This window comes from Podarcis muralis, chromosome 4 (assembly GCF_964188315.1).
Source record: "Podarcis muralis chromosome 4, rPodMur119.hap1.1, whole genome shotgun sequence".
NCBI classification, from domain to species: domain Eukaryota; kingdom Metazoa; phylum Chordata; class Lepidosauria; order Squamata; family Lacertidae; genus Podarcis; species Podarcis muralis.
Window position 1 is genome coordinate 33,335,426 of NC_135658.1, and position 26,970 is coordinate 33,362,395.

The 26,970-nt window shown below is 40.1% G+C and overlaps 1 protein-coding gene across 7 annotated transcripts in view; it reads left to right on the top strand.

Moving 5' to 3' along the window:
* ZBTB20 (zinc finger and BTB domain containing 20) overlaps positions 1-26,970 on the top strand; it is a 471,737-nt gene that overhangs the window by 413,770 nt on the left and 30,997 nt on the right. For all 7 annotated transcript variants that reach the window (XM_028726550.2, XM_028726549.2, XM_028726546.2 and 4 more), the window contains one exon: positions 22,206-22,300. In XM_028726550.2, coding sequence (XP_028582383.1) covers positions 22,236-22,300 — 65 coding nt within the window. In that variant the 5' untranslated portion in view covers positions 22,206-22,235. The remainder of the gene's footprint in view (positions 1-22,205; positions 22,301-26,970) is intronic.

Genomic DNA, 26,970 nt, shown 5'->3' on the forward strand with positions numbered 1-26,970 from the left:
TGATCTACCTCTGATGTAGATCCAACCATGTGACAGGAGGTAGGGTTAGTACAGAGGCGGACTTAGGACAGTGCGACTGGTTCACTTGTATTGGGCGCCAAGCTGAGAGGGTGCCACAGGGGGCACTGCAATAATGATAAAGAACGGAAGGCGAGAGGCGGGGGTGTGTGTGTCTGAATTTGGCATCCCACAGGGCGCTGCTGAAATTCTAAAGCCAAAAGTCTGCCTCTGGTTTGTAGGTAAACTTCAGAAGACGAACAGCAACAGTGGGGAATGGCAGGGAATCTGTTGAAGGTTCTTGCTGTTCTAGGAAACCTTTACACCAGAAGAAAATTACTTAGCCTCTGTTAATCAAGGAGAGAGCTCAGGCAATGGTATAGCCAAGCATTTTTCAGGGGGAAGAACAATTTAACAGTCTAGAATTGTATTGGCATAAATTGGCACTACTGCATGTGCCACATAATGCCTGTTCCGCTTATGTTTTAACGTATGGTTTTGAATTTTTCTTGGTTTTATTATTTTATCTTTTTGTAAACCACTTTGAGGAGGGTTTTTGTTTTTTTTGTACAATCAAGCGGTGTGTATGTTTTATTAAATAAATAAATGAGGTTTTTAATAAAAAACTGGCAAGGGCAGGAGGTAAGTAAGCATGGTGGTTTGCATCTGTCTAGAAATAATCCGCAGAAGCTCCTTGGAAAGAAATCACTATATGCATGTACATCTGCATAAGAAAGTGGAAGCTGTGAACATGGTTGCATATGTCACTCGCTACGGATTTATGTGCAAAAATAAATAAAATCTAAGCTTGAGCAGTTTTGGTTGGAGCCTACAACATGTAGACATGCTTCTATATTTACCTATACCTTCTTACCTACTCTTAAGAGCCTTATCCTATGAGCTGCTACAGTAACAATAATTCATAGAATCAGGTAGTAGTTCCTCATAGAGACATATTCTTTCCTATTAGGATTATTTATTAGATTTCTTACCCACCCTTCACCATAAGGTCCCAGTATGGCTTATAACCTTGCCAATATGCAATATTATGACTGGTTAAAATGGTTCACAATTTGCTAGTACCAGTGCTTGTACACAAGCAACCATTGGGGCCACTGTGTCAAAACTCTTCCTCACCCTTCCTGGCACAACTGTGCTGGTGTAAATTCCTCTGATGAGGGCAGGCACAGCCAGGAGTCCTCATCCAAAGCATGTCTGGGTGTTGTGCATTTTATATACTGAGAGGTTCTCCAGGTTTTCATTTCAAAGCATGCACCCACCACATTGCAGTATTCACAGGATAGTTCTGCAAGTTCCAGTGCAAAGGCAGTAAGTCTTCATGTAATGATGTGGGCTTGGAGAGAGCGCTACTGCAAGATGGGTGGCTTTGTTGGGCGGTACAAGAGACTACTAAAACTAGTTCTCCTTTTTTGAAAAAAGGTTGGCTCTGATCACAAGAAATTCAGTGTGTAGCCCGCAAAGAGCAGATTTGTATGGGAGTTGTAGCTGACTAGTCTCAAGGCAAAATCTAAAAAAGTCCATTGTCAGCTTTCCTTCAGTACAAAGGCCAGCTAAATTATCAAGACAAACTCTGAAGACTGCAGACTTGAAACTGGGCCTTCAGATTAATCTGTTTTGGCTCCTGTGCAAATTCCCTCTTTGAAAAACGGAGCATTAGTACTTGGGTCACAACATGGCATGAACAGCTATAGGTGGGTTGGGACTTGTCCCTTGAAATCAATGATGTTATATGGAGACTGTTCAGTAGGTGCTAGGCGAAAGTACATTTTATACACCTTTGCCAAATCAGATTGGCCTTAAGGCTGGTAAAAGAATAGCAGTTTCACAACAATGAATTGCTGGGGAAATGTGCTACCTTTTGAAAATGTGATATCTTTAGAAGTATTTCCTTAAGAGAAGGCATTTAGGTCTGGCACACAAAATGAAGGATCATTGTGCTATAAACTAGAAAGGCCGTAAGTGGTTTGCCTTGGTTTTAAAATGACAAAACAGCAGAGCTTTATGACCTTTCCTTACTTAGCATGGTTACATCAGTACAAACTATTTTTCTTAAGTTAATCCATAGGATCGGGCATTCTGTGTGGTTTCTTTGCATTGGTTGTTACTGTTTTATGTTGTGACTCAAATGTTAGTGTTTTTCTTATGAAAGAGTGAGTCAGGAGTTGAATCCAACAGCAAAGTTTTCATGCTGAGGGTCTTCAGAGTTTGCCTTGCTTTTTTGGCTTCATTCTGTTAAGATAAAACTTATTTGCACTCTGCCTTAAGACTAATAGTATAGCAGAAAAGTTAACTTCCTACATGCAGTGGCGGAGGAAGCCGCTCAGGTGCCTGGGGCGGTGCACCTGGGGGGGGTGCGAGCTGCCCACAGGGGTGGGGCACACCATGGGGCCTCCGGAGTCTGCCTGCCTCCTCCCACTCAGCCGCCCTACAGTTGGAGGGGAGGCAGAGGGCGGACCGTTCGGGCAGCGCAGAACCTGCATGCGCACAAGCCACTGTGTCTCTCCCAGGAGAGACGTGTGGCTTGGGCACGCTGCACGCCCCATGGTGAGTGCCGCCCAGCATTTTACCACCCCCCATCAGTGGTGACACCTGGGGCAGTCCACACCCACCGCACCCCCCTTCCTCTGCCCCTGCCTACATGGCCTTCCAGGTAAAACTTCTGTAATTATGAAACTACACTCCTCATTCTGCCAAAATATTTTGGATATTTTGCCATTCCTCATTCTGCCAAGATATAGAGGTCTGGCACTAAACAAAATACACTTCTATACAGATTTGAAATATATTGATGTATCATACTGAATATATATATCTCACTCATAATATAATCAGCTAAATGTCCATGATCCCATTTATCTACCTGTGTGTTTTCCCCCCTCCCAACCTATTCTCTTCCCTTTAGAGACCCTGCAAAGATTCTCTCCGCGTATAGAAGTGTACCCAGAGTGATACCCAACTGCATGACTATAATAATTTACATCTTCCATTTTTGCCCAAGTGATTTGCGGTGGTTCCGTTCCTACTTGGATGGATGTTTCCAGAAGGTGATGCTTCGGGAGTGTTCTTCAACCCCGGGGAGCCTTCAATGTGGGCTTCCTCAGGGTTCCATTTTGCTCCCTATGCTGTTTAACAGCTACATGAAACTGCTGAGTGAAGTTATCCAGCGTTTTCAATAATATGCTGATGACACACAGCTCTACTTCTTTAGTGTGGCATGGACGTGCTGGACCATTGTCTCACCTCGATAATGGACTGAATGAGAGCCAACAAACTGAAGTTCAATACAGATAAGATGGAGGCACTGTTAGTGGGCAGTTCCCTAGACTGGATGGATGGGAATTTGCCTGCTCTTGAGGGGTTACCCTCTTTCTGAAGGAGTGGGTATGCAGTTTTGGGGTACTTCTAGATCCTTTGCTGTCAATTGAGACTCAGGTGGCCTCAGTGGTGTGTGGTGGCTTTCATCAACTTCGGCTGGTGGCCCTTCTGTGGCCCTATAGCCTTACTTCTGTTGTCTATGCTCTGGTAACCTCTAGGTTAGATTACTGCAGCATGTTATACAATGGACTGAATCTGAAGATGGTTGGGAAACTTCAGCTGGTGCAGAATTCAGTGGCCAGGTTGCTTACTGGGGCAAGACAGCTTGAGCATATAACACCAATCCTGGCCTGACTGCACTGGCTGCCAATTAGTTTCCAGACCCAATTCAAAGTGCTGGTTTTGACCTATAAAGTTTTACATGGTTCAGAACTGCAATACCTCAAGGACCCCCTCTGCCCATATGAACCATCCCAGACTCTATAATCAACATCAACTCTCCTTCCTCATGTGCCTCCTCCACGAGAGGTCCGAAGAGGGCATCATGAGAATGAGCCTTTGTATTAGTAGTATTATGTTGTGATCCTCCCTGTGATCTTTGGATGAAGGGCAGTATACAGATTAAATAAATAAAGTTTTATGTGACTACTAGCAGGAAGTGCCCCAAACTGCCCAGGATTTTTTTTTAGAAACCAAACAATATTGTGATTGTATAATTGTATGAGTTTGGGCCTGTCATACCATTCCATAAAAATTAGGTGAATTCAAACCAAATTCACATTTCGGTTCAGCATCTTGAATCAAAATGGTGCCTGGCATCCAAATGTCAACAAAAACTGACCCCAACACAGGAACCCTTGTGCCAGGCTTGGTGGTGATATCTCAAAAGGCAGCTGGATTTATGCCAAAAAGCAGGCTAAGTCACACCAAAGTGATGTTTCAGTTCACGGTCTTGATTCAATGTCCAAATATTGACAGACACCCCTCCCCCCACCACCTTGAGAACTCTTGTGCTGAGTTTGGCAACAATAGCTCAAGTAGCATCCCAACCTATAGATAAAAAAACAGACAGACAAATCACTTTTTTAAAAAAATATGGTAGATGTAAGTGGACCTTTGCTATAGCAGGCTCCTTAGTTCAGAACTCTTCCTGCAATTATTAATCATTGTTGATAACAATAAAATGAAGATATTTTTTTAAGGGCAAAATCAAGTATTTTGCATAGAATTCTGTATGGGATTCTCACTGTTGTAGCACTGTTGATGAAAGAAGCTACATTAGCAAAAGAAATTCTTTATGAGCAAATACTAAAGCACAGGAACTTTGTCCCATACTAGATCCATAGTCCCACACTCTGAATTAATTTGCCCTTTAAAAATACAAATGTCTGCTGAAACATAAGACAGTTGAAAGCCTTTCTATATTTACCGGAAGTTATGTAAATTTCAACGTAGATCAAAATTTGACTATAAATTTGGCTATATATAATTTCCTTAGAAATAATTGGCTTGCTGGACTAGATAATGCACGCTTAACAATAGTTCATCCACTGAAACAAAATCGTATGCTTATCTGCTTCTAGTCCTGCACAGAAGATCTGGAACTTGACAGAAAGGGAAGCAGCAGTGCAAGGGATGATCTGTGTGTGAATTGACCGACTCCAAAGTACTATTCTGGGAGGTGAGAAGGAGGTGAAATTGTTCTCTAGTCGGGCAGAAAATACCTTTGGACCATGAAAAGCACTCTAGGTGGGGAAAAGTGCATGAAAAGTGTGTCAAAATGAGAGTTATGAACAGAGTCAATACAAAACCATGGGTAAAATCTGTTCAATTTAATGGAACATTAATTTGACATTCTGGACTGGATATTTCATAGGGCTTTTATTGAGAAGTGCAACTCAGGAGTGGGCCAGACCAATTTAGACATTTTAGTGATATTTTTAAAGAAACGCCAATAAACTCCCACTCCGCTACCATTCTTTCTGCATTAAAATGCTAGTTTCAGATTCAGACTTTGCATGCATGTGATACAAGTTGTCATTTATTTATGAAATTTCTAGCTTGTTCTTCATTAAAATAATTCCAGAGTTGGGTACAATATAATAAAATAATAAAACCAAAAGTGTATAAAAACCAATATGGTACAGCAGTAGTAACAAGCAGTGAATGCAAGCTTGTCTATCTCCATCAATGAACAGTTAGCCAAAGACCTTGGCAAATAAATATACTTTTAACTGACACTGGATGACACACAGCTCTACTTCTTTAGTGTGGATGTGAGGGCGATCTGGCTGTGACATCTGTCACCCCATTGATCGCCAGGGTTGACACTGGAAACCATCATAGTCAGCACCAGTCAAACCTGGGAGGGCATTCTATTATTGGAGTGCCATTATTGACCATGCCCTCTCATGTGTTATTGTACAGTGGATGTTCAGCAGATGCTGTATAGTTAAGGGGGCATCTCTGCCTGATTATAACATATGGGCAGATCTTGAGACGTGTAGGACTTTATATGCCCAAACATGCACTTTTGCTCAGTAGCTAGTAGTGCTCCTCCTTCAGAACGGGTATAATATGTTATTGGCAAGTTGTCCAAGTTAACAGCCTACCCACCATGTTCTGCACTGACTGTAGCTTCCAAACCAAGCTGAAAGACAGCACCATGAAGAACACATTGCAGTAATCCAGTCATGAAGTTACCAGTACGTGGATCATTTTGGCCAAGAACAGCCATGGGTGATGTACTGGCCAAAGTTGGTTAAGGTTACTTTGTCAACAATAATGGATCTAGAAGTACCTCCAAATTATGTGCCTGTTCCTAAAGGGGGAGTGCAGTCCCATCTAGAACAGTTTCCCACCCATCCACAGTGAGCTATGGGCAGCTGGGTTCTACAGTAAGCTCTCAACTTGGCGGAGGTTCCATTCCGGTCACACCTAAAGCCAAAATTGTGTATTGTCAATGGTGGACAGGATTACCAAATTCATTTTTCCTGGATCCTGTCCTTTTGTGATTTCTTTTTTTCTTTTTTGCCACACCAGTTAAGCTTAATGCGCACAAGTAAAATGCACATAGATTGCAGGGTTACTGTGGTTGTTGTAGTCCTCTGGATCCAATGCCGGTTTCTTGAGGAGCGGGCAAACAACTACCTCCCTAGGGACACCAGGCACCCACCTCTCCCACAAGGATACATTAACCATACATTGGACTCGCCTTGCCAATTCTATCTGGCTTGCTCAGTAATTCATGTGAGTGATAATTAGGGAGCTGCAGCTTCCAGCGCAGCCTCAAGGGCAGACTCACATGGAGTGCATTGCTGTAAAAACTATCAATGGCTACTAGTCCCAATGGCTATATTCTACCCCACTTGTGGAATCAGCATGTTTCTGAATACTGGGAATCACAGGTGGGGAGAGCGCTAAGGTTTTCTGCTTATGGGCTTCTGTTCTGTGGGAACAGTGTTGGAATAGATGGGCTCTTCTTGTGTGCTTCTGAGTGCCCTTAGGTATTCCTCTTTAGGGTGAATTTTGTGCAGAACACAAGATTTCGGCTGTCTAGTTAAGTGATTTATTTTATTGAAATTTTGTTTCTTAGTTTGCTTTGCTTCTAGTACTAGGACTCACCAAAGGGCACAAATCTATATGCCTAGATTTGTGTTTATTATTGTTATTTGCCTGTTTCCACATTTCTTTTCTCAAGCTTACAAGCTGATTTTGTGTGCACATGAAACTTGCTTCTTGGGAAAACTCAACTGGAAACTGCAGGAAAGGGCAACCTCTGGAATTTTTTACTATTGGACTTCCTCCTGCTGGACCGAGGGGATTGTTATCTGTTCTGAACTGGCATCTAATAAGTTGAGGAAGACAACCAACAGATAAGATGAAGGGACCCAGCTGTTTTCATCTAGCCATGGAGAGAGATGTACAGTATTGCCCCAGGCCAAGCAGGAAAAACATTTTTTAACTAATTGGTTGCATTTGGCTTTTATTTTTAGATGTAGTGTTGTGGTAACAATAATATCAGCATTTGGTATTTTTCAAAGTATGTTGCAAATTCTGTTAAATTGTCTTTGTTTAAATCCCTTTCTGTTCTCATTGAAAGGATTGCCTTTCTGACAAGAGTAGCGGCACTTTAGAACACTCTCATATCATTTTGTAGTATTAAATGAAAATATATATGGATAAAAATGAAAAATAGAAATTGGGTTGACTGATAATTTTACTTCTTTATGTTCATTTCTTTGTAGTAGAATATCAATCTGCCTTAAAGTTTCATACCTAGAACAGAAAGATCTCTGCTATTGATTACCAACAGGACAAGCTTTTTCCTTTGACAGGATACCTGTGTTTCTGCCCAGTTCTACTATAGTCTCAACCCTTTGCCATTTCTGCTTTTCTAAACTGCACTTTGAAAAATATTCAACTGAGTGGCTGCTCTAAAGATTTCTCAGTTACAGGATTTGGTATTTATGAAGGCACTTATGCTTCCATAAATAATTTCATTAATTGAAAATGCAATGCCGCTTCCTGTTTTCCAAGGGATGTCTGGAATTCTAGTGGTATTTCATGTAAGGTTGTTGAAGAAGTTTGCATACTTTGTGTTGGAATAGGGAGAATGTACAGTCATGACTAGTCTATAAGATTGATTTGTAACCAACAAAGGAAATGTCTACTTATGAGACACAAATCAATGTAACCAGGCTGTGAAAGTGCAGACAGAGATGTGAGAAAATTATTTGATCATTAGTCTTTCTTGGAAAAGAAAGGGGACCAAATTCTTACCTCATTTGCATGGATACTTTTCTACTAAAATCAATCGGGCATATGCCTACATATCCAAGAAGAGAATTTAGCTCTGATTCTAGGAGATTTCAAAATAATGTATATTAGAAAATGGCTGCACTGACTTCAGTTTTGTGCAGTCTACTTTTACTTTTTCTGGACTCACCAAGGGTTATTCACATGTTTTAAGTGTACAAAGCAAGAGAGCGTTGCCAAGTTTTCTTAAAAATTAAGACATAGGTAATCTGTGTTACGTTGTCCTGAGTATGTACTCTTGCTTAACAATATGAGAAATACTTTGCCATCTCAGAGCAAGGTACAGGTCCTATGGAACCATGACACTAGGTGGTCAGATGGAAATTGGCCATTGGTCAGTCATTTGAACCAAATGAAAAGTTCAGCATTTTCTGGGGGAAAGTTCAGTAAACTGTGTGTGAGGCATTGTTTGATCTCAGATATGAGTTACTTCATAACTGTTGGTACCATAGTGTGTCTGTTCTCTAAATATAGAATTCTGTCATTTTATGAAGAACTCACTGTATGTGAAAATATCTATTTTTCACATTTGGTATTAAAATGACATGTGTGAATGTTGTTACTGTGGGGTAAAATGCAGAGAATAATTTAATGTACATTCCTAGCCAATGTAGGTTTTATATTTGCTTGGTTCAAATTTAAATCAATTTAATCCTCAAGTGTGTAAAAGTCCTTACATTTCTTTCTAATCTGATCTGGAAATATTATTTGATGCCTAAAGGCTTATCTTCACATGTGACTATATCAATTCTATTCATTTCATATGTTTCTTTTTGTGTTTGCTTTGCTTTTCTGTGCATTCCTGTAGCTAGGTATGTCAACATAGGTGCATTTGTTCAAAAATTCTTCAATTTGTTCCACTACCTTTCCTTTAAGAAAAGTATTGTTCTTGCAATGGCTCATCGGAAAAAGCAAAATATACAATTCCTTTAAACTACTTCCAAAATATAAGTATAGTTCCCAACACTTAATTTTTGTTGTGTATTTCTCACATTGCTTGTTTTTAACTAATCTGGTAAATTAGTTAGGAGGGAGGTGGACATACGTTGCTTAATTATTTAATATTTATGTGCACTGATTTGGTTCGGTTGTGGCAAGTTTACTCTTCTTCTATACCAGTCCATGGACCAGTTTAGGCACATATTAATAGGTTAACAAGGCTGGCACAAACAAGGCCTCCTTATTTCACCTAGATTTTTAAACAAATAATAGCAGTTTCTTGAAGCAATTGGGCTCACATCCAGCTCAGTTAAAATTACTGCTATATATATATATATATTATATACCAATCATACTGTTTTCATTATCTTTTCTTTTCTTTTCTTTTCTTCTCTTCTCTTCTCTTCTCTTCTCTTCTCTTCTCTTCTCTCTGTCTCTTTCCCTCTCTCGTGGTTGGTGAATTTTAGAACTGAGACAGAGCTATCCAAAGCACTTGCTCCCAAGTGTCAAACACAGAGAGTATTTACCCCTGGGTAAACTTTGTGTCATGATCTTTTAAGTTAAGAATCTTTGTGTCAAGAATTGCTGTTATATAATACATGCTGTCGTCTGGAGTGAGGCACAGTTGTGCATATTTATCTGGTTTACTTTGCAGTGCGTCATTTCAAGTGGTGGAAAACATAGTACGGGAAATTGTGTACTTATTTTCGTGACTTATGCAACTCCCAAGTAGAATATGTTCTTGACACCAGATGGTAAAGCAGAATAAGTTGCAAGTTTCGTTTTCCAGATGCAGTGATGTTTCTTGCCTACTTGAAGTCAGTTCAGTCGGCTTTGCAAACTTCCGTACAAAGTTTTGTTTTGACTTATTGCCGTGCAGCTTTCAAGACTATTTGCAGAACTCGCAACTGAAGTAAGAAATAGAGGATCCTAGGTTGGGGCTGAATTAAAGATTACACTACATATGTTGTAGTGCAGAGCCGGGGTACCTCCTGCCATGCAACTATCTAATGTAATTAATTAGAATGCTGCCATGGAGAAAGCTGTGGGCCTCATTAAAATTTCCCCACATGTTTAGAACAGGATGGCATTTCCTTTTTCATATGATAGGGAAGCTATATTTGAGGGTTTTTTAAAAAAAGTAATTGGAACAGAATAATTGTATGCAGAAAAGAGGAAAGGATGTCTGTGTCCCAGTCTCCATGCTATCTCTTTCTGGTTCTGGGATTTTAGGTATTGGGACTATAAAGGTAAAGGGATCCCTGACCATTAGGTCCAGTCGTGGACAACTCTGGGGTTGCGGTGCTCATCTCGCTTTATTTGCTGAGGGAGCCGGCGTACAGCTTCTGGGTCATGTGGCCAGCATGACTAAGCCGCCTCTGGAGAACCAGAGCAGTGCACAGAAACGCTGTTCACCTTCCCGCCAGAGCGGTACCTCTTTATCTACTTGCACTTTGACGTGCTTTCAAACTGCTAGGTTGGCAGGAGCAGGGACCGAGCAATGGGAGCTCACTCCGTCGCGGGGATTCGAACCAGCGACCTTCTGATCGGTAAGCCCTAGGCTCAGTGGTTTAGACCACAGCGCCACCGGCAGTAAATAAACAAAAGAGCTATGTCCACCCATAATATTATTCAACAAAAGACTTCCAGCTCTGTGAAAAAGAATGTACTTATTAGTATATAAGAGAAACAATTTGAACCAAAAAAAGCATGCTGTGTTACAGGTGTGAGCTGCTTTCAGCTCAACTTTGTTTGAAAAGCAGCATATTGTATATGAAATCAACTCAAAAAAGAACTGTCATGTCCTCAAGAGTTCTGCATTAATTTAGGGATTGTGCAGTACCGTGTATGTTTGCTCAAAGGTAAATCTTATTTGTGGGTAAGTGCCGCTGTATTCACGGGCTTGACTTATTCAATGCATAGGAATGGAAAACAATTTGACAGTGTGGAGGTAGCATTAGTTAAGTAACTTGGAGACCTTTGTGTAGCAAGTGACTAACCAGTCTTCTTATTCATCTTTTAAAAAATTCCCCATAGCTCAAAATATGATAGTATATAGTCTTATCCTTTGCTTCTGCGGAGTGTAAGACAGAGCTATAAAAATGTTACCATTACTTTCTTCGGTGAGGCATTGAAAGTCATATGAGACAGCATATACAGTATGTATGTCTGGGAGGAAGGCAGATTTTGTACCTGAAAATGTCTTGCTATTATTAGATGTTCAGTTACCAGGGGGTATGTAAGACAACTGAAGCTCTGTTTTTAACAGAGACATTATTCATGCTACTTGTAACAGTAACCACCTCCAAATGAAACACAGACAAAAGTCTGGAGAAATCAATGTCAGCGGAGTACAGCCATTCTCCTGATACCTTCTGCCTCTCATGTAGAGCTCTCGGGTTATTGAGACTGGAGATTACTTCTAATTCTGGATCTCTTGAAGTCTTCAAAACTCAATAAAATGATGCATCTCTCAGTGGCTTTCTGTTGGAGAGATTCTGTCTGAGGGAGCTGCAGCTATAGATTGAAGTCAGTTCTTTTAACATTAGTCCTTTGTTACATAAAGTGAGGCTGAAGCAGAATTATCAATGCTGGGTGATACCCAACTAATACATACTTAGAGCAGACACATGGTTTTCAGTGGGTCTACTCTACACTGGGTATGACAGATCTCCACTGTTGGAGGCAGTATGTTTCTGAATACCAGTTGTTGGAAACCGTAGGAGGGGATAGGGCTGTTGTGTACATCTCCTTGCAAGATTCCCAAAGATACTGTGGCCACTGTAAGAACAGGATGCTGGGCCACATGGACTGGCCTGATCCAGCAGGCTTTTCTTATATTACCAACTGTGTATTTTCACAGTTAGTGCTGTGGTAAGAGACTGTAGTTGGAATAACAAGTAACACTTCTATGGTTAGTATATTTTACATACTTTTGCTAACAGCTGTTCATATCTGGAGTAGCTTTGAACCTCCTTCACAATAAAGTTGTTTGTTTATAACTTCTAGAGCAATGAGTTTTTCTAGTCAGTTACCCCTGAATATTTCCCTGTAATTAACTTGGTTGAAATGTGAGGTTTAGATTAGAGTGACCTGTTAGATCTACACAACAAGTGAATTTGCACCTAACCCAATATAAAAATCTACACTGGGATCTCCTGCCTGTGGTCACTTCACCTTGCCTCACGGGTGGGCCATCCCGGTCTAATGATATGGGAACGAAAAGTTGTGTGATGTGAAGCAACAGGTTCTTCTTCACTCCTAACTGTGGATCCTGAGAATAAAGAGAAGGTTTGCTAGGCATACAAGAATGTAATTTTGCATAAAGTTCGCATATACTAATTATATATATATATGTTGATGTAATATAAGTTGGATTGTGAACAACAATCCAATTCACAATAATGTGAATAACAACTGATAATTTCTCCAGGAAGAGGATATTGTGCAGATTTCCTTGTGTGTGTGTGTAATCCCCAAGAGGCTTTGAGCAATGTGCATATCTCAACTTTATTTTGTATAAGCATCGGGCAGTATGCACATCTTCTGGTTAATGGGTCAGCAGGTCTGGAGAACTGTGCATATGTCACAATTGTTTTGTACATTCTCCGGGTGAAACACTTGGAGTACTTCAAAATAATCTGCTCATAATTTTCATCCATCTCTTATGCAATGAAGATAATCTCTATGTAACCTCATAGAATATGCAGAAAGCAGCATCATATGAAGGAATTTTGTATTGACTGCTTGACATATTTTCTCGGCAAGTTATGTTGAGGAATAGTAATAAATAACCAGGAGCACACAGCAGGGAGGTTGTTCATATAGTTCAGTGGTATACTGAATACTGGAGCTAAAGGCCAAGTTACATTGGGGGGGGGTGCACGCTTAAGCTGGCAAGTTTCGTTGGAAAAGTAGCCATGTGAAGCACTAAACTGGAATGTGCTCCTGATCCAAATCAGGGTCCCGCACGGTTCCCACCAAAACTGCTTCCCTGGCTGCTACTTTCCCCCAAAGTGCAGATGCTACAAGCAGCACCTTTAGGAGCAAATAGCAGACATGGGGATCTTGTGGTTGTTGTTGGAGGAGGAAATGGGCCTGGGGTCCCAATCCAGATTTGAAGCATGTTCTAGATGGGGCCCCATAGTTGTTTTCCCTTCACAATTAAAATAGCACACATTTTAAAAAGCATGAATAACATAATGTGTAGTTTGGCCCTAAGATGCTGTTGAAATTGAGATAGCAGCAAAGTATCAGTAAATTGAACTAGTTTTCAGAAAATAGACCCGTCATTTTCTTCTAATGTTGTTTTTGTTGTTGTTTTCTGCTTCTTGAAAAATAATGTCCTCTTCTCATGCTTCAGTTGACATATCTGTGATTTTGAACAGATTTGGAAAAATCACCAATATTTTGACAGGGTTCCTTGGCAATGAAATGTTCCTAAAACTCATTTGTCATAACTAGCCAAAGCAATGGATTGGATGGATACATTGTTGTGACACAGCCAATTTCTCCTCATTTTCACAATCTTTGGTGATTTTAGGTGGTGGCAACTCTCCTTCTAGTAGCAGCAGCTCTTTGTGGAATTTGTGCTATCTCTGCATGAAGAAGTTTCATTCTCTGCCCTTGGGACACTTTACCAAAGTGCTCGCTCCATATTAAAGCAGCTGCACATGGACCACAGCTCTGGATCAGCCAACAGGGACTGCAATCTATCGTTTGCCTGCTCAGCGAGAGGGTGACTTAGAACTTTTCAGCTTATCTGAAGTGTGAATAAACTTTTTTTAAAAAAGAAGTAAAGAACCATTAGCTAGTCATTAGTTGGGTCATATTTTCCTGCAAGGAGGACAAACAGGAAGATTGAGTTTTAAACTAGAACCCTTCTCTGATCAACCAAACCCTCTGATTGATGAGCTTTCTCAATATCTCAAGTAAAGAGCATATCATACTCTTAGGAATTCTTTTCTTTCAAACCTATTGCTTAGTCCAACTGGCCTTGGCCTTGGACACATGCCACTTCAGTGCCTATTGCTATCTAGGAATCTCACGTCATGTGCTGTTTCATCTTTGGACCTGGCCTCTGATCCTGCCTGACCCTTTCATCCTTGGTGTCATGGCCCTAATCCTTCTCCTGTTTGATATGCACTTGGATTACGTCTACCTTCCTTCCTGCAAGGACTGATTCCTCTGGCTTTTCACCCCTTCACCTACATTTATAAATGAATGCTCACCCAGCTATTGGAAATGCCTTAGTAACATTAATAACAGATTGCATCATAGGGTATTAAAGGAACTTGGAGATGTGATCTCAGATTATCTGCCATAGTTTTCTTTTTTTCCTTTCTTTTTTTGGAAAATGAGTGAAGTGCCACAAGATTCAAGGCAGACAAATGTCCCCAACTTTTAAAAGGGAATGGGGAAGAGGATCCAGGCAACTACCCACTGGTCAGCTTGACATCCATACTTGGAAAGGTTCCAGGACAGATAATTAAGCAGGAAATCTGTGAGGGTTTTTTTTGGGGGGGGCAGAACACTTTGATCACAAAGAGCCAGCATAGGCTTCTCAAGAACAACTCGTGGCAGACCAACCGTATCCCTTCGATTTTTATACAATTACTAGCCTTCTAGAATGACATAGATGCAGTATATCTGGATTTTAGCAAGACATTTGGCATGTTCTCCCCATTATCTTCTTATCAGCAAGCTGATAAAATGTGGACTTAATGATAGTACTGTTACATAGATTTGTGGATGGTTGATTAACCATACCATACTTATCAAACCGGAGAGAAGTGATGTGGAGTGTCATGAGATTCTGCCTTGGGTACTCTTTAACATATTTATTAATGGCTAGAATGCCATGTCCTTAGAGGGCATAAAAAGTCCCAAGATTTGTCAGGGATTGATTTAACTTTATTAGTTACACAAATGAAAAAGTGCTTCGAGTGTGTCCTGTATGTGAGACTGTGAAATTCATAACTCTTTCACTTTGTAATTTGCTCCTTGTCGATCTTCTTTTTCTTCAGTGTATACTACCTGTGAGGCATGTTGATGGAAAACAGGAAGTGATTAATGCTCAGGGAGGTGTTTGGTTATTTTATATTTGGTTCGGTTGTATTTTACTTTCATTTATATTTGTCTACATAAAAATCAATAAAAATGAAATAAAGGGAATGAAGGGGGTGCTCATAAAATTTGCAGATCGCACCAAATTATGTGGGGGCTTAGAATACAGAAACTGAAACTCAAGATGGTCTTAACAGAATGGAGAACCTGGCCAGTACTAGAAACAGAGATAATGTAAAGTGTTGTATTTAGGTAGGGAGAATCAAATGCACAGACACAGGATGGGTGACACCTTGCTTGGTAACAGTACCCGCGACAAGGATCATGAGTCAGCAGTGTGGTGTGGTAGCTAAAAAGTATAATGCAATTCTAGATTGCATCAACAGAAGTATAGGGTTGTATGCAACTTAGCACTAAGGTCAACGGAGATTTCTCCTTGTGCAATGGAATGTTCTCCCCCTCTCCCATGCACCCTCTAAATCTGTTTTGAAGTCTCCAGAGCAAATTTGGGGAGGAGAGGGGGTTGGGATCCTGTTGCACTACTGCTAATCCTTGCGCTAGCACAACTATTTTGCAGCTAAGTAAGGTTAGTCGCTCAAAAGAGCTATTGTGGCTTATTAAGGTCAATCTGTGACATGTGCATCATAAAGGAAACGTTGTTGCTCCTTTCCATCTACATGCCTTGAACTCTAGGAATTGTTAGACAGCTAATACTATTGGACTACAGTCCTCGGAGCTCTCAAAGCACAGTTTACTGAGCTACTGATTCTTCCAAGTGAGCTTTTAAATTCAGATCCATAGGTAGGCTTTGCCTAATGCTAACCCTCCAGGGCTGATGAGGGCTAGCCATATAAAGGATACTGTTACTGAAATTGGGAATATAAAAGGTAAAGATCCGTAACTTTCTGAGCTAGCTAGTACAGTCCTTCAAAATCAATTTTTTTTAGGGAATAGAAAAACGATAATTTTCCAGAAGCTTCTGAATAAATACTCTGTCCCTTGTCCTTGTTTGACCTCTAGGAACTGAAAATTCATTTCATCATGACAGAGTAGAAAGCTTACGTTTCTCAGTGCCAAATTTGAGCTGCAGTTGGTTGAGCAAGAACTACAACTTGAGCAAAGTGAAATTTTATAGGGTGTCAGATGAAAATGCAACAGAGAACTAGTTACAGATAAGTAAGAGAGACTGTGTGACAAACAATGGGAACACGATGTAGACTTTTACTGTATAAACATTCACTGCATTTCCAGATTTCAATAGAAGATTGCCCTTGGGAAAAGAAGAAAAATGTTTTTCTTTTACTATTTTTGCAGAGGCCTCCAGGAACCTGCCCCATCCCTTAGCAAACTGCGGCAGCCTCCAATTTGAATGGTCCACCTGGAAATTATTGCTCATTGAGAAATAATTGTTTGGTCTTTAGTAGTATTCTATAGTCTTTATGGTAGACAAAATGCTTGGTTCCACTTCTGGAAAACTTCAGTAGTTTCCTCACTCCTCTGCTACCTGTTTAGTTTAATGATTTCCAAATTAGAAATTCTGCATTAATTGTTGTAGGTTCATTGTGTTTGTCCACCACCACAAAAATGTCTTCTCAGTGCAAGGAACATAATTGGGTCACTGGATTATTCTAGATGCAATTTACATCCAAATATGATTGGCTATGGCACCAAGCACAGTTTGCAAAACACCATAGTCCAGATATAGGAGACTAGTATACCAATGAAAAGAAAACAGCAGCTAATATTTTAGAGCACTGGTTTCTCATGATCCAGTACCAGGTCACAAATCTGAGTTAGGTAATAACAGAAGCATACAGTAGCTTTTTATGGCATTACATTTTCTTGTTTTTCTCAAAATTGGTTTCCACTTGTTTTCAGAGAGCTAATCTAAGCAGAGGTTTAAGATCAGAGTTTTCCTTCTCCTAGATGGGCTACCTTCCTAGGTTGATGAACTCAATCTGCCCCACCTTGGGGCATTAGGGTAGGATTAGTGCTTCTGTTGGGGGGCACGTCATGTTCCTTCTGGGGTAGCTTATACACCTTTGGTCTTCACCCTGCACTAAGCTTTCACCTATGGCTCCTAGAAGCTGTCAGCATGCAACAGTGGCTGCACCTCTGGAACGTCTTTGACTGGCTGGCTGTACCAGGTGAGGGTAGCCAAAACATCTCAAACCATCGGTGAGTTGGGGACTTTCCCTGCATGTAAAAACAGGCTCTGGTGGATTGAGCAGACAAGACCAATATTGAGTCCAGTGGTCAAGAAGGTGGTTTTTGCATGTGCTGTAGAGGGAAGTGATGGGCAGATAGAGCTCCCAGCTTCTCCGGCCATTGGCCATGCTTGCTAAGGCTGATGCAAGCTGTACTTCAACAACATCTGAAGGATTACAGGTTCCCCACACCTGCTATAGAAGCTCTCTGTCAATTGAATCAGTTTGCAAATACACCTCTTAGCTGTTAGTTAACAGGTTCCTATTAATATATTTGCTTTTGTGGGTGCAGCATTCATCAGAAGAGTTCTGCAGAAGGTACTTACTGAATCTGTAACATGATTGCTTCTGCCCTTTGGATTTATTCCTTTTGTGCATTTCCCCAGCCAGGGACTACTTCCCCACTCCTTCCCCCCATGGCAGCAGCAGGAGGAGAAGCCAGCCATTGAAACTCCTCCTACTTTGAACATGGGGGGCACCCTCTCCCCAATAATATGGGTTGAAGGGCTTGGCCCCTAGGAGATGGCACCCCTGATGGCATATGACGCCTTCTGCTGTTTTCTTTAGATTCTGTGTTAGGAGTTCCATTTTTGTAGGATATGAAAGTCTTTTCCAGGATTGGTTTGGGAATGAAGAGATGGCACTTGATTGCATGTTTCTAATAGAAGGTGCTATCCCAATAATAAAGACTGCCACACCCAGCCATAACCACTGAGAACAGGAAATTTCAAACGTCCTTTTCTCTTGACTCCCTCTGCCAATCAGACAAGGTTTGGGATAACTTCAACTCATTTGTTTAAAAAGCACTGGAAAGTTCGAATAGATATTTTCTTTCAGTAGATATCTCACAGAGATGTTCTTTCAGTAAATAAATATCAGAGGTGGGAAGGAAGCATTGGTGATATGCTGATTTGTTAGAATTTATATCTGCAGGAAAGAGAACTCTGAAAGAGACTAAATTTAGATACTTTCCAGCGTGTACAGTGTGAGGTGCAGGGTAGATGTACCTTCTGCTTATGTGCATTGTAAGTAATAGGATATGACAGACCATATCAGAGAAGAGGTGCTGATTAATGAGCAGCTCAGGAAAGGAGGTCAACAAGTGATGAAGGGTCACAATCCAATTTATGAAAGGGGGAAAGAGGAGAATCAAAGCATTAGTATGAGGAGTTAAGTAGAAAGGCCATTAATCAGCATTGCCTTTATAAAATACCAAAATGTTTTTGCTGACTTTATTCCCTTTGCAAGCCAACACTGCATATGAAAATATGAGCATATAAAACATCATTTTCAAGGACCTCAGTGCTATATAAAAGAGAACATCTATTATGAAAAGTAGAAAAATTATTACTGTATTTTTAGCAGTTATCCTTGCTGGAACCACATATGCATGATTGTATGCCTCGCTGATAAGAGATTCAGAATTTATACAAGAATATCTGCACATGTTTTCACTTCTGTGTAAAGGCAAGAGTTCTTTGGTGTCAGACTCTTCTTAACTCATTCAAGGTATGGAAGGCAACTAGAACAGGTTCAATCCCTGGCATCTCCAATTAAAATAATAATATAGCAGGCAATGTTAAAGACTTCTGCAGAGCCCCTGCAGAACTACTGCAAGTCAGAGTAGACAATACTGCACTAGATGGACAAGGCATAAGTCAGCTTCCTATATTTCTGAGTTTGGGAGCTTTATTTCTTTCTGTAGCATGCTTTGCCTTTCTTTTTTCTTTTTAAAATAAACTTTATTAAAGATCTCTTAGTTTACAAAAATACTTGCATTGTCTCTTTTTTCAAGTTGTGTTTTCTACAGATCAGTTACATTTGTTGTGAGACATTAGTGTTGCATGCAGTATTAGCTTGGGAAGAAAAGAGGGGGAAATGGGGGAGGGGGTTTATAGGGTAAAGGGGGGTGACAATGCTTCTATTTTTCTGCTTAGTGTACGTGTGGGGTTTTGTCTCAGTGTCACTTGTGTGGGTTCTCTTTCTATTCACTTGTTATATTTCCTTGGTGGTGAGAGAGGTTGGGGGTGACCTAGGGTGTAGTAGGTTGTCTTTGGTTGGCTGTAGTGAGATTTATTTATGTGTGTGAGTGCATGAGAGGGTGGGTTTTTAGGTCAGGTTAGACATATTGATTCATATGCTGTCAACGGATTCTTGTTGTTGACTTGTTGGGCTATGTATATGATAAAGGGGAACCATACCGGGATGAAGGTGTCTTCTGTTTGTCCCCATGTCAGTTTCAGTTTATTGGTTAGTCTTCCTAGTAAGGCTGTTTCCCTACGCTGTATTGTTTTTGATATTTGGTTGGAAGCCACCCAGAGTGGCTGGGGAGACCCAGTCAGATGGGCGGGGTATAAATAATAAATTATTATTATTATAGTAATAATTTGATACCATTGGTCCATGTTTACCCCTGACAGGTCTCTCCAGTGTCTGGCTATGATGTTTCTGGCTGCTGAGAGTAGATGGGTTATGAGCTCTTTATAATGTGAGTGGGCATTATTATTTTGGAAGATGTTCAGTAGGGACAGTTCTGGGATGACTTCTAATACTTGTTTAGTTATTTTGCTTATTTCTTGTATGACTGGTGTCTAGAAGAGTTGGATTTTGAAACATTCCCACCACATGTGGAGGTATGTGGCTGTGGAGGTGCATCTTCTCCAGCATTTTGGTGAGGCTCCTGATGTATCAGTGTTAGTTTCTATGGTATTAAGTAACATCTGTAAGTGAGTTTCAGGATGAGTTCTGTAATCCTCCTGTTGTTTTTTGATTATGTCTGTGGGATTTTGGAACAGTATTTTGTATATTGTGGATACCATCTCTTTGCCGTGTCCCTTTGTTGTTAGGAGGAGGTTTCCAAAGGTTGTCAAGGGCCTAGTTGCTGCTGTTTTTTACTACTGGATTGTTTAAGAAGGCATGTAATTGGTGGTGTGTTAGCCAGGGAATTTGGGTGTCCCCTAGTTTGTCTTGTATTTCTTGTGTTGATGTGGGTTTGTTATTTTTGTAGAAGCCTGCTAGACGACATAAGCCTTTGGGCTTGCCAGGTTTTTATCTGAAAGTTTTGTGCTGCATGATGGAATAGTGGATGATGAGCCAGGGGGATTAGTGGGGATGGAGTTGGGGACAGTTTGCCGGCTTCTTCCTTCTATGCTTTAAGCATGGTCTGTGTGAACCTGTTTAGTGTTGTGAGGATTTTCCTTTGTTTGGGAGGAATGGGTATGCTATGGTGGGAGTATTTTCGAGTATGTCTCTCTCCAGGTGTACCCGTTGTTTTGTTTCGTCTTCTAGAATGTATGGAATTATGTTGCACACTTGGTTGGCGATGTAGTGAAGGGACAAGGTGTAGGTATTTGGGGTTTATTCTTGGTTTGTTTTGTGTGAGAAGATGAACGAGTGTAATTTTTTCTGCCATTTGCAGAGTTGGGTTGCAGGAATTCAGATTGGGAGGGTTTAGAATAGGTAGGTTAATTTTGGGAGGGTGATCATTTTGATCATGGCTATTTTGTCTGAAAGGGTGAAGTTAGTATTGTTCCAAGTCCTCAAGTCTTTGTTGATTGTCATCACAAGGGGTTGTAATTGTGGAGATATAGTTTGTTGAGGTTTCTGGTTATTTGTACCCCTAGGTATCTGTACTTGGTGCGGCAGTTTTATCTTAGTGATGTTGGCAAATTCTTTTTGGAATGGGGGGGGTGAAACACATAGCCTCGGATTTTGCACAATTTACTTGTAGGCCCGATACCATTGCAAATGTGTTGAGTTCTTCGGTTAGGGTGGTTGCTGTGTTTATGGGGTCTGGTGTTGTGACCATCAGGTCGTCTGCAAAGAGCCCTAATTTATAGGTTCTGCCTTTTATTTCCACTCCCTTGATGTCTGTGGTTGCTCCGATTTGGACTGCTAGAGGTTCCAGAGCCAGAATGAATAGAAAGGGAGACAGTGGGCATCCTTGTTTTGTGCCTCTTTGGATTGCTATGGAATTAGAGTCCATACTGTCAGTCCCACATTTTGCTGAGGCATGGGAGTAGATTTGTTTGAGGGTTTGTAAGAAGATGGGACCAATTTTCATGTTAGTTAGTACTGCTAATAGGTATTTCCATTCAAGGCAATCAAAAGCTTTGAGGATGTCTAGGGACATAATTGTCAGTGGGAGTTTAGTTGCCTTACTATGTTTGATCAGATTCAGTAGTTTCCTAATGGGGTCTGTTACATTGTGACCAGAGACAATACCTTTCTAAAGGGACTTTGTAAATAAGGAAAAGATTGGCATTCACGGTTTCTGTTATACTTTGCCTGCACTGTACATCCAAATCTAACTAAGATTCCCACCAACCTCCGTAAGCTAATATTCAGTACACAGGGAAGAGCATTAGAACTTGGATATATTTGGATTCTGCACAATCCAATTAGAAACCTGAGAATTACTTTGCTGGATCTCAGTGCAAAGTTCATCTTGGCCAGCAGTCGGTCTCCAACAGTGACCAGCCAACTGTTCCTCAGAAATTTCCAAACAAGGCATCTTAAGAATGCCCATCCTTTTTTGTTTGCTCACATTATGGTATTCAGAAGTATATCACCACCATGATAAATAGCTATGGATACCATTAATATGTCCAATTGTTGTAAGGTTATCTAACCAACGCTGGTCACCACTTGTTGTAATATATTCCTTAAGTTAATTGTGTATTGGTTGAATAATGACTACTTCTTTTTCTATTCCAGAATTATTACCAGTAGTGTTATGACTCACTTGTATCTAGAATAATTTAGTATGATTTACAAACTGTTTACCCTGATTCCAGATCATTTACAAATAACTCACTTATACTTCATTTTGTTTCTTTCCAGTACAGGCACAGCTTTTCTCTGCCCCAATGAATGTCTGCGCTAGGTCTAAAACTTGGAGTGATTTACCTGAAGAGTGATACCATCAAGAAACCACTGTAAGTTAACTATGCATCCTGCGTAAAAATGTTGAGCAAAAATGAATTTTGCAGAGAAATACAGGCTACCATATACTCCCCCCCTCCAATTATTGGGGGAATTTGAGTAGGTATTTTTTTAAAAAAAGCTGCAGTAGTGTTCCATTTATGGTTTCCAGTTGTTACTCCTCCTAGAGGAAGTTTTTCAGATTTCTGTTTGCTGTAGGCAAATTGAGTAAGGTTCTTAAGACTGTTCATAGATACATTCAGTGTTCAGTCATTAAAAGCAGTCACGAACATATGCTGAATAAAAAGAAAAGAGTAGGTTAACACACTTAAGGAGGAATTCAAAGTTCAAGCTATTATGATTCTTCCATCAGCAAAAAACATTTCTGCTTGCCAGATGGAATGATCTCCCCTCCACCTGCCTCCAGAGCCAATATGGAAGCAGGAGTGAGGAAAGCCCCATGGCACTAGCACTGTGCCCTCCTGTGGTTTCCAGCAACCAGAATACAGAAGCACACCACCTTCAGACATCTGAAGGCAGCCCTGTTTAGGGAAGTTTTTAATGTTTGAAGTTTTAATCTGTTTTTTTGTGTTCTATTAGAAGCCACCCAGAGAAACCCAGCCAGATGGGCGGGGTATAAATAATAAATTATTATTATTATTATTATTATTATTATTATTATTATTATTATTATTACTACTACTACTACTACTACTACTACTGTGGAAGCAGAGTATAGACATCATGACTAGTAGCTGCCTCCTCTATGTCCAGTCCTCCTTTAAAGCCATCCAAGGTGCTTGCCATCACTGCCTCCTGTTGGAGCGAGTTCCATACTTTAATTATGTGCTATGTGAAGAAGTACTTAAATAAAAATTATTATTATTATTATTATTATTATTATTATTATTATTATTATTATTTTAAAAAATCTGTTCTGAATCGTCTAACATTCAGCTTCATTGGATGACCATGAGTTCTAGTGTTTTGGACCTCTATACTCTTGATTTACACTTCATTTCATATGATACTGAAAAGATCTTCTTGCCTTTTCCTCAAATACACTGCTCCTTAAACTTTATTTTATTAAGAACGTTTCCAGTTTGTTTGTTCCTTGTGGACCACTACATTTTTTTCAGCAATGCCACATAGCAGAATGCTTGGGAGGCTTCTGATTTAAAACACCAGTGTAATTGTATGGGATGAAGGGAAGGGGGATTTATATCTGTTCTGAATAATAGCGTCTCCACTTGATTGCTAAAAGCCTCAGAGACGTGGAACATGTACAAGCATAGCAATGCCTACCTACTACCTGGCAACAATTCCCCTTCCCCTTCACCTTCATGCCACATCAGGGTGGAGAAAGCATGGAGTTCTAATTTATCATTTGTCCCTGTTTGACCCAGAAATGGCCTCTGGTATTTTCCTCTATTGTTTTTGCTGTGGTCAAAGTGCATACCAGCAGTGGTTTGCATACTATGAATCGCTGCTTTAATGTACTGACTGAAAGTCCTTTTTGCCTGGCTTCTCTTAATTTTTCTGCCGCCCTCAAAAGAGCTTGATTCCTACAGTAGTTATAAGATGCTAGTCTGAACAACTCTTTGGTCCCTGTTCAGGCTTGATCTTTATACTTGTTTGGTCAGGTTGCCATGGAGAAGTGTCTGGTCTTTGCTGAGTTTGTGGTGTCTCTGAGTTAAGTATTACCTATCTGGAGGGAACTCACAGTCAGAGTTTTCTTTTCTCTCATCTATGAAGGGTTACATTTTGAAATAATTGGGAATGTCAAAATGGAGCTGCAATACTTGGCTTGACTTACCCATTAATTTCTGCTCAGCGGAAGTTCAGAGTCAGACTTTATCTAATCTTCAAAAGTAAATTCAGAATTTACACTATATAGTGTCAAGCTGTTAAGAATGTCCAGGAGTAAACATTCTGATCCATGTTCAGAATCAAGTCTTTGTTTTAGAAGCACATTTTAAAAACACATTCATGTTGTATCAGACAGATGGGATATTTTAGCAGCTGATCAAATAAAATTTGCATGTCTGTTGGAAACCAGAGTCGGATGCTTTAATTTTTGTTAGCACTATATGGTTATATATTTAGAGAAAAGTAACCCAACATCACCCACTAAGGAGGGAAGTCATCAGGGTTGTCTGAATGCTGAACTGAACTGAACACAAACACACACACATACACATTTTCTGCCAATATATTATATATCAAATGAAGCAGATTTGCAATATTTGCTGATTTAGCATAATTCATTCCAATTCTGCTAGTCATAGGAAGCAGCAAGGAACTGTTTTGGGTACTAAGGGTTGGCCTCTTGACCTTGTAGATCCTGCTCCCTTCTGGCTTTGGGGATATTACCAAACATTATCAACATGTTACAGCCATAAGGACTAGAACAGTGTTTCTAAACTGGAGAGGCAACCCCCCCCCCAGGGGGGACATACAAATATTTCAAGAGGGGCGTAAGTGTTTCCAAAAATATGTACAATGTATGTAGAATATTATAATAATAATTAAGTCACAATATTTCAATTCCATTGCTAGGGAAGTCAGGTTTGAAGGAGGTATGGGATTTTTATGTTGGCTGAAAGGAGGCATGAGTTTTTAAAAGTTGAGAAACTCTGGGCTATAAAATTATCCTTTTGTTGAGAAAGATTTACAGGATGCTGAATTCTATTTCAAGTACTAAGTTTTGTGCCTTTCCTTGTTTGGAATCACAAAGTGCAACCCTGTCATAATGCTTGAAAATGAGTATAGGGTGATAGTTAAAAGCAAAAATCTTCAATAAAAACGGAGATAATAGAACATTTAAAAGCATGGAGTTGACAATGCCCCAAAATGTGCTCCTTTCTCTCTCTGAAACATATGCCAACTAAACCACAACTCACTGCAGTCCTTGATTAGTTGTAAGAGAATATGGTACATATATAGAAGAAGAATAAAAAAACAGAAGGCATCATTTTTAATTGAAAACTATTGACATTTTATGGGATTTTGTAAGAAGAGCAACAGCAACTGAGGAAAAGCTCAACAGATTGTTTTAACTAGGAATATTTCAAAGTGCTAAATATATACTGTTTGGTTAAATGATGATTAGCAAATTTAAGAACAATTTTTACAAATATTTGAAGTGTGTACCTATAAATGGGTAAAAGGCTACTGAAAGTGGTGTACAAAGAATAATAAGATAATGTTTTTTAAAAAAAATGCAGAGAAAACTGCCCAATACTGGTATCTGGAATACTCAGATATTCCTAGTTAAATATATACAAAACAAGAGCAATGCACTGGTCCTTGGAGATAGGTAAGTGATGGTCTCCTCTACATCTGTCTACTACAGATGTAGAGCAGCTAAAATGCTGTGCTTGTCACTTCCTAAAACCATAGGAAACATGGAGGGTGGGGGGAGAGGGAGAAGAGTCTATTGAGCAAATAGAAATCCTTACATTGATGGGACGTTCACATAACACTACTCTGTACACAACCCAGTGCATAACACAGGAACACAGAAGTGATTTAATCTAAAAGCCTATCTTAAAGCAGTGTTAGTTCGAAAGCACGTCAAAGTACAAGTAGATAAATAGGTGGGAAGGTAAACAGTGTTTCCGTGCGCTGCTCTGGTTTCGCCAGAAGCGGCTTAGTCATGCTGGCCACATGACCCGGAAAAACTGTCTACAGACAAACACTAGCTCCCTTGGTCAGTAAAGCGAGATGAGCGCCGCAACCCCAGAGTCATCTGCAACTGGACTTAACTGTCAGGGGTCCTTTACCTTTACTATTTTAGTCTACCAAGATTGACATTGCAATAAACATGTTAGGACAGGATTCAACTAAGTTATTGTGTGTGTGGAATGAAGTCCACTTGCACAAAGGGATTCCCCTGCTCCCCTTAATCTGATGTGGAGTGTTGGCGAGACCCCCAGATCTGCATGCTGGAGGGCACACAGGAGGAGGAGATGGGTGAAAGTCCCACTGCATAAGCAGACCTCGTTCCCCATGTGCATATTCCATGTAGTGCTACCTTGAATGCCACCCTTAGTCTTCAAGGTAACACAAGCTTTTTGTTTTGTTTTGTTTTGTTTTGTTTTGTTTTGTTTTGTTTTGTTTTGTTTCACTTGTTATACTTGCATCCTACCTTCTAGCTAGAAATACGTTTTAGACTCAAAGTAACAGGATTTGCGTGAGTGAGTGACTTGTATAGTAATTTATTCTTTTTTTAAAAAAAAGCCTCAAAGTGATTTACAATGTTCATAATGCAATACAATATGATAAAAACATTAAAACAATGCACAATACTAGTGCAGTAATCTTTTTTAACACACACACCAAAGCCTTGGTGACTTCAGTTTGCAGGTAATCTTGGCATGAAAAACCTCAGTGTTTGCCCGGTATTCCTCTTGGCTGTGTGGATGCTAGGTTTTCTTTTGATGTAGTCAAGCAACATGCTTATTTACTCCATCTGTTTACCCAGTCCCTTCTCTTTTCTTTACCATGGCTTTTAAAGGAAAGGAGAAGAAGGGAATATTTATTTGCTCTGCCAATTTGCTTTACTTGAGCTTTCATTTTCCGGCTGAGCAGAAGCTTCATTGGGCTGTATAATTTTAACACTTAGGGCAAAGATTCATTTTTTATTTTTTATTTTTAAGGGAGCTTAGCAGACTAACCTCTG